At 41.6% G+C, this 12,416-nt stretch overlaps 1 protein-coding gene across 5 annotated transcripts in view; it reads left to right on the top strand.

The window, feature by feature from the left end:
- The window catches only part of LOC139767130 (uncharacterized), a 273,906-nt gene that overhangs the window by 51,439 nt on the left and 210,051 nt on the right, over nt 1-12,416 (top strand). For 2 of the 5 annotated variants that reach the window (XM_071696149.1, XM_071696144.1), the window contains exon 2: nt 5,860-6,119. In XM_071696149.1, coding sequence (XP_071552250.1) covers nt 5,900-6,119 — 220 coding nt within the window. In that variant the 5' untranslated portion in view covers nt 5,860-5,899. Of the gene's footprint in view, nt 1-3,553; nt 3,706-5,859; nt 6,120-12,416 lie in introns of all 5 variants that reach the window. The other 3 variants (XM_071696148.1, XM_071696147.1, XM_071696145.1) reach the window with 3 other exon arrangements.

Raw genomic sequence — 12,416 nt, 5'->3', positions numbered from 1 at the left:
ACCAAATTGGAGGTGGAAAGATGGAGTGAAAAAGATTTTGTGTGATCGGGGCCTGAACATGCAGGAGGGTGAAAGGAGGGCAAGGAATAGAGTGAATGGGAGCGATGTGGTATACCGGGGTTGACGTGCTGTCAGTGGATTGAATCAAGGCATGTGAAGCGTCTGGGGTAAACCATGGAAAGCTGTCTGGGACCTGGATGTTGAAAGGGAGCTGTGGTTTCGGGCATTATTGCATGACAGCTAGAGACTGAGTGTGAACGAATGGGGCCTTTGTTATCTTTTCCTAGCGCTACCTCGCACACATGAGGGGGGAGGGGGATGGTATTCCATGTGTGGCGAGGTGGCGATGGGAATGAATAAAGGCAGACAGTGTGAATTGTGTGCATGGGTATATATGTATGTGTCTGTGTGTGTATATATATGTGTAAATTGAGATGTATAGGTATGTATATTTGCATGTGTGGACGTGTATGTATATACATGTGTATGGGGATGGGTTGGGCCATTTCTTTCGTCTTTTTCCTTGCGCTACCTCGCAAATGTGGGAGACAGCGACAAAGCAAAATAAATGAATATATATATATATATATATATATATATATATATATATATATATATATATATATATATATATATATTTTTTTTTTTTTCATACTATTCGCCATTTCCCGCGATAGCGAGGTAGCGTTAAGAACAGAGGACTGGGCCTTTGAGGGAATATCCTCACCTGGCCCCCTTCTCTGTTCCTTCTTTTGGAAAATTAAAAAAAAAACGAGAGGGGAGGATTTCCAGCCCCCCGCTCCCTTCCCTTTTAGTCGCCTTCTACGACACGCAGGGAATACGTGGGAAGTATTCTTTCTCCCCTATCCCCAGGGATAATATATATATATATATATATATATATATATATATATATATATATATATATATATATATCCCTGGGGATAGGGGAGAAAGAATACTTCCCACGTTTTCCCTGCGTGTCGTAGAAGGTGACTAAAAGGGAAGGGAGCGGGGGCTGGAAATCCTCCCCTCTTGTTTTTTTTTCTTTCTTTTTAATTTTCCAAAAGAAGGAAGAGAGAAGGGGGCCAGGTGAGGATATTCCCTCAAAGGCCCAGTCCTCTGTTCTTAACGCTACCTCGCTATCGCGGGAAATGGCGAATAGTATAAAAAAGAAAAAAAAATGGGGAGGTGATAACAAGTAGTGATGATGTGAGAAGGAGATGGAGTGAGTATTTTGAAGGTTTGTTGAATGTGTTGGATGATAGAGTGGCAGATATAGGGTGTTTTGGTCGAGATGGTGTGCAAAGTGAGAGGGTTAGGGAAAATGATTTGGTAAACAGAGAAGAGGTAGTAAATGCTTTGCGGAAGATGAAAGCCGGCAAGGCAGCAGGTTTGGATGGTATTGCTGTGGAATTTATTAAAAAAGGGGGTGACTGTATTATTGACTGGTTGGTAAGGTTATTTAATGTATGTATGACTCATGGTGAGGTGCCTGAGGATTGGCGGAATGCGTGCATAGTGCCATTGTACAAAGGCAAAGGGGATAAGAGTGAGTGCTCAAATTACAGAGGTATATGTTTGTTGAGTATTCCTGGTAAATTATATGGGAGGGTATTGATTGAGAGGGTAATGGCATGTACAGAGCATCAGATTAGGGAAGAGCAGTGTGGTTTCAGATGTGGTAGAGGATGTGTGGATCAGGTGTTTGCTTTGAAGAATGTATGTGAGAAATACTTAGAAAAGCAAATGGATTTGTATGTAGCATTTATGGATCTGGGGAAGGCATATGATAGAGTTGATAGAGATGCTCTGTGGAAGGTATTAAGAATATATGGTGTGGGAGGCAAGTTGTTAGAAGCAGTGAAAAGTTTTTATCGAGGATGTAAGGCATGTGTACGTGTAGGAAGAGAGGAAAGTGATTGGTTCTCAGTGAATGTAGGTTTGCGGCAGGGGTGTGTGATGTCTCCATGGTTGTTTAATTTGTTTATGGATGGGGTTGTTAGGGAGGTGAATGCAAGAGTTTTGGAAAGAGGGGCAAGTATGAAGTCTGTTGGGGATGAGAGAGCTTGGGAAGTGAGTCAGTTGTTGTTCGCTGATGATACAGCGCTGGTGGCTGATTCATGTGAGAAACTGCAGAAGCTGGTGACTGACTTTGGTAAAGTGTGTGAAAGAAGAAAGTTAAGAGAAAATGTGAATAAGAGCAAGGTTATTAGGTACAGTAGGGTTGAGGGTCAAGTCAACTGGGAGGTAAGTTTGAATGGAGAAAAACTGGAGGAAGTAAAGTGTTTTAGATATCTGGGAGTGGATCTGGCAGCGGATGGAACCATGGAAGCGGAAGTGGATCATAGGGTGGGGGAGGGGGCGAAAATTCTGGGAGCCTTGAAGAATGTGTGGAAGTCGAGAACATTATCTCGGAAAGCAAAAATGGGTATGTTTGAAGGAATACTTGTTCCAACAATGTTGTATGGTTGCGAGGCGTGGGCTATGGATAGAGTTGTGCGCAGGAGGAAGGATGTGCTGGAAATGAGATGTTTGAGGACAATGTGTGGTGTGAGGTGGTTTGGTCGAGTAAGTAACGTAAGGGTAAGAGAGATGTGTGGATATAAAAAGAGCATGGTTGAGAGAGCAGAAGAGGGTGTTTTGAAATGGTTTGGGCACATGGAGAGAATGAGTGAGGAAAGATTGACCAAGAGGATATATGTGTCGGAGGTGGAGGGAACGAGGAGAAGTGGGAGACCAAATTGGAGGTGGAAAGATGGAGTGAAAAAGATTTTGTGTGATCGGGGCCTGAACATGCAGGAGGGTGAAAGGAGGGCAAGGAATAGAGTGAATTGGAGCAATGTGGTATACCGGGGTTGACGTGCTGTCAGTGGATTGAATCAAGGCATGTGAAGCGTCTGGGGTAAACCATGGAAAGCTGTGTAGGTATGTATATTTGCGTGTGTGGACGTATGTATATACATGTGTATGGGGGTGGGTTGGGCCATTTCTTTCGTCTGTTTCCTTGCGCTACCTCGCAAACGCGGGAGACAGCGACAAAGTATAATAAATAAAATATAAAATAAAATATATATATATATATATATATATATATATATATATATATATATCCCTGGGGATAGGGGAGAAAGAATACTTCCCACGCATTCCCTGCGTGTCGTAGAAGGCGACTAAAAGGGAAGGGAGCGGGGGGGCTGGAAATCCTCCCCTCTCTTTTTTTTTTTTTTTTTCCAAAAGAAGGAACAGAGAAGAGGGCCAGGTGAGGATATTCCCTCAAAGGCCCAGTCCTCTGTTCTTAACGCTACCTCGCTGTCGCGGGAAATGGCGAATAGTATGAAAAAAAAAAAAAAATATATATATATATATATATATATATATATATATATATATATATATATATATATATATATATATATATATGAAACACCTTGCCTGTTGAGGAAGCTTATAAAAAGAAATCCAAGACAATTATGAAAAAGTTGCAAGAATATTTTGAGCCACAGAAGAATGCCACTTATGAAAGATGCATTTTTCAATTATCTATCTACAGATTTCTGCCCTGCTCTGTGCTGCACTACCTGTATTGCCTGCATCTGAATGTGTAACTAGCCTAATGCTGGGGGGTGTCCTCACTTACCTCACACATGACAGCAGTGATGCTTGGGAGTGTCCTCACCTGTCGCACACATGACAGTCGTGATGGTAGGGAGTGTTCTCACCTGTTTTACGCATAACAGTAGTAATGCTGGGGAGTGTTCTCACATACCTCATACATAACAGTAGTGATGCTTGGGAGTGTCCTCACCTGCCTCACACATGCCTGTAGTAATGCTAGGGAGTGTCCTCACATGCCTCACACATGACTGTAGTAATGCTAGGGAGTGTCCTCACCCACCTCACACATGACTGTAGTAATGCTAGGGAGTGTCCTCACCTGCCTCACACATGGCAGTAGTAAAGGTGGGGAGTGACCTCACCTGCCTTACACATGACAGTAGTGATACTGGGGAGTGTCCTCACCTGCCTCACACATTACAGTAGTGATGCTCAAGGTTTTCCTTATCTCCTTCTCACATGACAAAAGAGCTGCTGGGATTTGCCCTTGCCCTCCTCACACATGACTTTAAAGAAAAGATAAGAAAAACAAATGATGACATGTTTCAAGGCAATGATGCTGTCCTAAATTGAAACTGCCATATGCAAAAATCATCTTTCAAGATTTAGATAGTGCTGAAGTCTTTCACAGCTCAGTCTGATTCTGTAAAGCATGTGAATTACTGGGAATGATTGAAAAAAGAGATTGTTTTTTCTGGTGTACTTCTGGGAGAGGTATATCATAATTTATTTTGAAAAATCATGGAATTTATATCTCCGAACTCACAGTGAAAAATAATTCCCTCTTTGCATGGTAGGCATGGAAAAGTGCGAAATATTACCATTGAAATCAAAAGCTTTAATAAACCGAATACTCTTTATGAAAGTATTTTAAGCACCAGGGGCTCAAGACATTTCCTGCAACCATCAGGAAATGCTAGAGAAATAAAGAGGGCAACTCTAGCCAGGATGTGGTAGTTACATAGGCCTAAGTGCCACATCTTCCAGCAGCATGGTCACTCAGCAAAGTACTGCAGCAGCTTGGTCTCAGGCATAAGGCAATGTATTATTATTTATTTCTAGCCCTATGATCCCTTGTCCAGGGACATTTGCAGCTTCAGGGCTTTCCTTTAATCAGGGTTTGGGAAAAGATGAACTTCTTCTTGAGTAAGTAGTTCTTTGATGAAATTGTACTTCGATTATCTACACCAAAGGTGACTTCTTACTCATGACATAAACAAAAACAGGCATAGTCTGATGATGCCAAAAGACACAAGTGTAGTTATGGATGAACTTTTTCTTCAACCAGGTAATGTATTCCAGATTATGATTCCTCCTCACAATTTGATAAGATTTTTCAGGGACCTCAATGCCTCCCAGTTTATACCCAAAGTTTCCCTATCACCCACCTTTGCAGTGAGATCCCTAGTACCAAGATGAATCCCTTGCATCAAAACTGGCACAGTGCTCACTCATCTCCCCCATGATGCATTCCTTTTTGCTTGACTCCTATCACCTTTTGGTGCATAAGCACAAAGTCACCCCTCTCATAATCTCCATTCATTTTAACCCACATCATCCTTGAACTCATGTTTTTGCACTCTGACACAGTACCAGAGTTCATTCCTCATCAGAGATGGCACTACTTTCAGACTTGTCCCCTCAGTGATTCTGGATTTTACCCACTGAATATTCATGAACCAACCACACCTCACCTTACCCTTCAACTTTGTTTTGTTTTATGCCAGAATATTCAGATTTCTTTCATCAAACATAGAAAGAAAGGATGACTGGAGAGGGAGGAGGAAAAGAACAGTGTACATACAGTTGTAAGTTGTGCAGTGCATGCTTTTCCCCAAAAGTGAACAAGGTATCCCCTTTTGTATTTTATGTAAAAGATGGAATTACTATTGATATATGGTGAGATGTGTGGTTCTGGTGTAATACTTCAGTTAGGTTGCCTAAAGAAGGCATAAACAGTTTAACACTTGACTTTTGACATTAATGCAATGCATTTTTTTGTGTTGTTCATAACCCATCCACATTTCATTACATTTCTTACTTCATTTCGGACTTAGCATGAAACATTATTGTTACAGATGGCTTGTTAGTAAAACAGAAGAGTAAATGAAAGTAAGGATTGAAAGAAAGCCATGTAATATTTATCCATAATTTGTTTTGAAACATTCAGTATTTAAGAATCTTGATATTCATCCATGTAAATATTGATGTCCATTTTTTAACCATTTCTTTTCTCTCCAGCAGATACTGTAATGTAGCAATCCTTGTAAGCACAAGAAAAATGCCAGGCTTCGTTGATCGTCTGACAAGACGAAAATATGTTACCTTTGAAGACAGAAACCTAGCTCGAGTTCTGAATACAATAGACCTCACAGCTTTGGGTATTGGCTCAACAGTTGGGGTTGGTTTTTATGTCCTCGCAGGTAAAGTTGCCAGAGATGTAGCAGGACCAGCTGTTACAATATCATTCCTCATTGCTGCAGTAGCCTCTGTATTTGCAGGTAATTGTTTTCTGTTAATCAGGCATCCGCTTATGTTGAACAACTATGATGATTTATGAATTTCATGATATATTTCATTATACGTTATACATTATACATGTAAACCATGAAAAGGTCTTTGGCCTGGATGTGGATAGGGAGCTGTGGTTTCAGTGCATTACACATTACAGTGTGAGTGTGCATGTGATTGAACTTTTTTTCTTTTCCTTCATGCATTTATACCATTTCCTGTGGGGTGAGGTGGCATCAGGAATGGATGGTGGTGAACAAGTAAGAATATGTACATGTACATGTGTATGTATGACATGTGTATGTGTATTTAGGTAGTAGGTTTGAGGAAAGGAACCTGGATGTTTTGGCTCTGAGTGAAATGAAGCTCAAGGGTAAAGGGTAAGAGTGGTTTGGAAATGTCTTAGGAGTAAAGTCAGGAGTTGGTGAGAGGACAAGAGCAAAGGAAGGAGTAGTGCTACTCCTGAAGCAGTTGTGGGAGTATGTGATAAAGTGTAAGAAAGTAAATTCTAGATTGATGTGGTAAAACTGAAAGTGAATGGAGAGTGATAGGTGATTATTGGTACCTATGCAATTGATCATGAGAGGAAAGATCATGAGAGGCAAGTGTTTTGGGAGCAGCTGAGTGAGTGTGTTAACAGCTTTGATGCAAGAGACTGGGTTATAGTGATGGGTGATTTGAATGCGAAGGTGAGTAATGTGGCAGTTAAGGGTATAATTTGTGTGCATAAGGTTTTCAGTTTTGTAAATGGAAATGGTGAAGAGCTTGTAGATTTGTGTGCTGAAAAAGGACTGGTGATTGGGAATACATTGTTTAAAAAGAGAGATATACATAAGTATACATATGTGAGTAGGAGAGATGGTCGGGGGGCGTTATTGGATTACGTGCTAATTGAGAGACTTTTGGATGTTAATGTGCTGAGAGGGGCATCTGCAGAGATGTCTTATCACTATTTTATGGAGGTGAAAGTGGGGATTTGTAGAGATTTTCAGAAAAGAAGGGAAAATGTTGGGGAGAAGAGATTGGTGAGAGTAAGTAAGTTTGGAAAGGAGACTTGTGTAAGGAAGTACCAGGAAAGATTGAGTGTAGAATGGCAAAAGGTGAGAGCAAATGATGTAAGGAGAGTGGGGGAGGAATGGTATGTATTTATGGAAGCAGTGATGGCTTGTGCAAAAGGTGCATGTGGCATGAGAAAGGTGGGAGGTGGGCAGATTAGAAAGGGTAATGAGTGGTGGGGTGAAGAAGTAAGATTGTTAGTGAAAGAGAAAAGAGAGGTGTTTAGACGATTTTTGCAGATAAGTAGTGTAAGTGACTGGGAGATATATAAGAGAAAATGGCAGGAGGTCAAGAGAAAGGTACTAGAGATGAAAAAGAGGGCAAATGAAGGTTAGGGTGATATAGTATCATTAAATTTTCTTTTTCTTTTCTTTTAAACTATTTGCCATTTCCCGCGTTGGCGAGGTAGCGTTAAGAACAGAGGACTGGGCCTTTTTTGGAATATCCTCACCTGGCCCCCTCTGTTCCTTCTTTTGGAAAATTAAAAAAAAAAACGAGAGGGGAGGATTTCCAGCCCCCCGCTCCCTCCCCTTTTAGTCGCCTTCTACGACACACAGGGAATACGTGGGAAGTATTCTTAATCCCCTATCCCTAGGGATAATTAAATTTTCGGGAGAATAAAAAGATGTTTTGGAAAGAGATAAATAACGTGCATAAGACAAGAGAACAAATGAGAACATCGGTGAAGGGGGAAAAAGGGGAGGTAATAACAAGTAGTGATGAAGTGAGAAGGAGATGGAGTGAATATTTTGAAGGTTTGTTGAATGTGTTTGATGATAGAGTGGCAGATATAGGGTGTTTTGGTGGAGGTGGTGTGCGAAGTGAGAGGGTCAGGGAGAATGGTTTCGTGAACAGAGAGGAGGTAGTGAAAGCTTTGCGTAAGATGAAAGCCGGCAAGGCAAATGTTACTGCAGTGGAATTTATGAAAAAAAGGGGGTGACTGTGTTGTTGATTGGTTGGTAAGGATATTCATTGTATGCATGGATCATGATGAAGTGCCTGAGGATTGGCAGAATACATGCATAGTGCCATAGTACAAAGGCAAAGGGGATAAAGTTGAGTGTTCATATTATAGGGGCATAAGTTTGTTGAGTATTCCTGGGAAATTATATGGGAGGGTATTGCTTGAGAGGGTAAAGGCATGTACAGAGCATCAGATTTGGGAAGAGCAGTGTGGTTTCAGAAGTGGTAGAGGATGTGTAGATCAGGTGTTTGCTTTGAAGAATGTATGTAAGAAATACTTAGAAAAACTGATGGATTTGTATGTAGCATTTATGGATCTAGAGAAGGCATATGATAGGGTTGATAGAGATGCTTTGTGGAAGGTTTTGAGTATATGGTGTGGGAGGTAAGGTGCTAGAAGCAGTGAAATTGTTTTTACAAAGGATGTAAGATGTGTATGAGTAGGAAGAGAGGAAAGTGATTGGTTCTCAGTGAATCTTGATTTGCGACACTGGTGCATGATGTCTTCATGGTTGTTTGATTTGTTTATGGATGGGCTTGTTAGGGAGGTGAATGCAAGAGTTTTGGAGAGAGAGGCAAGCGTGTAGTCTGTTTTCGATGAGAGGGCTTGGGAAGTGAGTTAGTTGTTGTTTGCTGATGATACAGCGCTGGTGGCTGATTTGGGTGACAAACTGCAGAAGTTGGTGACTGAGTTTGGTAAAGCATGTGAAAGAAGAAAGTTGAGAGTAAATATGAATAAGAGCAAGGTTATTAGGTTCAGTAGGGTTGAGGGACAAGTTAATTGGGAGGTAAGCTTGAATGAAGAAAAACTGGAGGAAGCGAAGTGTTTTAGATATCTAGGAATGGATTTAGCAGCGGATGAAACCATGGAAGCGGAAGTGAGTCACAGAGTGGGGTAGGGAGCCAAGGTTCTTGAAGCACTGAGGAATGTGTGGAAGGCAAGAACATTATTTCGGAGAGCAAAAATGGGTATGTTTGATGGATTAGTGTTTCCAACAAGTGTTATATGGCCGCAAGGCATGGGCTATATATAGAGTTGTGCAGAGGAGTGTGGATGTGTTGGAAATGAAATGTTTGAGGACAATATGTAGTGTGAGATGGTTTGATCAACTAGGTAATGAAAGGGTAAGAGAGATGTATGGTAATAAAAAGAGTTTGGTGGAGAGAGAGCAGAAGAGGGTGTGTTGAAATGGTTTGGACACATGGAGAGAATGAGTGAGGAAAGATTGACAAAGAGGATATATGTGTCAGAGGTGGAAGGAAGAAGTGGGAGACCAAATTGGGGTGGAAGGATGGAGTGAAAAAGATTTTGAGTGATTAGGGCTTGAAGATACAGTAGGGTGTAAGGTGTGCAAGGAATAGAGTGAATTGGAATTATATGGTATACCGTGGTCGACATGCTGTCATTGGATTGAACCAGGGCATGTGAAACATCTGGGGTAAACCATTGAAAGGTCTGTGAGGTCTGGATGTGGAAAGTGAGCTGTGGTGTCAGAGCATTACACATGACAGATAGAGACTGAGTGTGAACGAATGTAGCCTTTTTTGTCTGTTCCTGGCGCTGCCTCTCTGGAGGGGGGATGTTTTATCGTGTGTGGTAGGGTGGCGATGGGAAAGGCAGTATGAAATGTGTACATGTGTATATATATGTATATGTCCGTGCATGAATATGTATGTATACATCAAAATGTATGTGTATGTGCGTGTGTGGGTGTTTATATATATTTTTTTTTTTTGCTTTGTCGCTGTCTCCCGCGTTTGCGAGGTAGCGCGAGGAAACAGACGAAAGAAATGGCCCAACCCACCCCCATACACATGTATATACATACGTCCACACACGCAAATATACATACCTACACAGCTTTCCATGGTTTACCCCAGACGCTTCACATGCCCTGATTCAATCCACTGACAGCACGTCAACCCCGGTATACCACATCGATCCAATTCACTCTATTCCTTGCCCTCCTTTCACCCTCCTGCATGTTCAGGCCCCGATCACACAAAATCTTTTTCACTCCATCTTTCCACCTCCAATTTGGTCTCCCACTTCTCCTCGTTCCCTCCACCTCCGACACATATATCCTCTTGGTCAATCTTTCCTCACTCATTCTCTCCATGTGACCAAACCATTTCAAAACACCCTCTTCTTCTCTCTCAACCACGCTCTTTTTATTTCCACACATCTCTCTTACCCTTACGTTACTTACTCGATCAAACCACCTCACACCACACATTGTCCTCAAACATCTCATTTCCAGCACATCCATCCTCCTGCGCACAACTCTATCCATAGCCCACGCCTCGCAACCATACAACATTGTTGGAACCACTATTCCTTCAAACATACCCATTTTTGCTTTCCGAGATAATGTTCTCAACTTCCACACATTCTTCAAGGCTCCCAGGATTTTCGCCCCCTCCCCCACCCTATGATCCACTTCCGCTTCCATGGTTCCATCCGCTGCCAGATCCACTCCCAGATATCTAAAACACTTTACTTCCTCCAGTTTTTCTCCATTCAAACTTACCTCCCAATTGACTTGTCCCTCAACCCTACTGTACCTAATTACCTTGCTCTTATTCACATTTACTCTTAACTTTCTTCTTTCACACACTTTACCAAAGTCAGTCACCAGCTTCTGCAGTTTCTCACATGAATCAGCCACCAGCGCTGTATCATCAGCGAACAACAACTGACTCACTTCCCAAGCTCTCTCATCCCCAACAGACTTCATACTTGCCCCTCTTTCCAAAACTCTTGCATTCACCTCCCTAACAACCCCATCCATAAACAAATTAAACAACCATGGAGACATCACACATCCCTGCCGCAAACCTACATTCACTGAGAACCAATCACTTTCCTCTCTTCCTACACGTACACATGCCTTACATCCTCGATAAAAACTTTTCACTGCTTCTAACAACTTGCCTCCCACACCATATATTCTTAATACCTTCCACAGAGCATCTCTATCAACTCTATCATATGCCTTCTCCAGATCCATAAATGCTACATACAAATCCATTTGCTTTTCTAAGTATTTCTCACATACATTCTTCAAAGCAAACACCTGATCCACACATCCTCTACCACTTCTGAAACCACACTGCTCTTCCCCAATCTGATGCTCTGTACATGCCTTCACCCTGTCAATCAATACCCTCCCATATGATTTACCAGGAATACTCAACAAACTTATACCTCTGTAATTTGAGCACTCACTCTTATCCCCTTTGCCTTTGTACAATGGCACTATGCACGCATTCCGCCAATCCTCAGGCACCTCACTATGAGTCATACATACATTAAATAACCTTACCAACCGGTCAATAATACAGTCATCCCCTTTTTTAATAAATTCCACTGCAATACCATCCAAACCACATATACTTGTGTATGTGGGTGGGTTGGGCCATTCTTTGTCTGTTTCCTTGCACTACCTCGCAAATACGGGAGACAGCGGTTAAGTATATTAAGAAAGAATTATATTTGTATGTGTGTGTGTGTATATGAGTGGATGGACTATTCTTCATTTGTTTCTTAGCCTACCTTGCTGTTTTTCTGTGGGGTGGGGTAGCGAAAGGATTGGATGAAGGCAAGCAAGTATGAATATGTGCATGTGTATGTATGTAATGTCTGTGTATGTGTATGTATATGTATGTATATGTTGATATGTATGTGTATGTACATGTTGATATGTTTATGTATGTATATGTTGATATGTATATGTATGTATATGTGCGTATGTGTGCGTTTATATTTTTTTTTTTTTTTTGCTTTGTCGCTGTCTCCCGCGTTTGCGAGGTATCGCAAGGAAACAGACGAAAGAAATGGCCCAACCCACCCCCATACACATGTATATACATAAGTCCACACATGCAAATATACATACCTACACAGCTTTCCATGGATTACCCCAGACGCTTCACATGCCTTGATTCAATCCACTGACAGCACGTCAACCCCGGTATGCCACATCGCTCCAATTCACTCTATTCCTTGCCTTCCTTTCACCCTCCTGCATGTCCAGGCCCCGATCACACAAAATCTTTTTCACTCCATCTTTCCACCTCCAATTTGGTCTCCCTCTTCTCCTCGTTCCCTCCACCTCCGACACGTATATCCTCTTGGTCAATCTTTCCTCACTCATTCTCTCCATGTGACCAAACCATTTCAAAACACCCTCTTCTGCTCTCTCAACCACACTCTTTTTATTTCCACACATCTCTCTTATATATATATATATATATATATATATATA

This window comes from Panulirus ornatus, chromosome 59 (genome assembly GCF_036320965.1).
Source record: "Panulirus ornatus isolate Po-2019 chromosome 59, ASM3632096v1, whole genome shotgun sequence".
NCBI classification, from domain to species: Eukaryota; Metazoa; Arthropoda; class Malacostraca; order Decapoda; family Palinuridae; genus Panulirus; species Panulirus ornatus.
The sequence above is the reverse complement of the archived record's forward strand: the minus strand, read 5'-3'. Positions and strand labels throughout refer to the sequence as shown.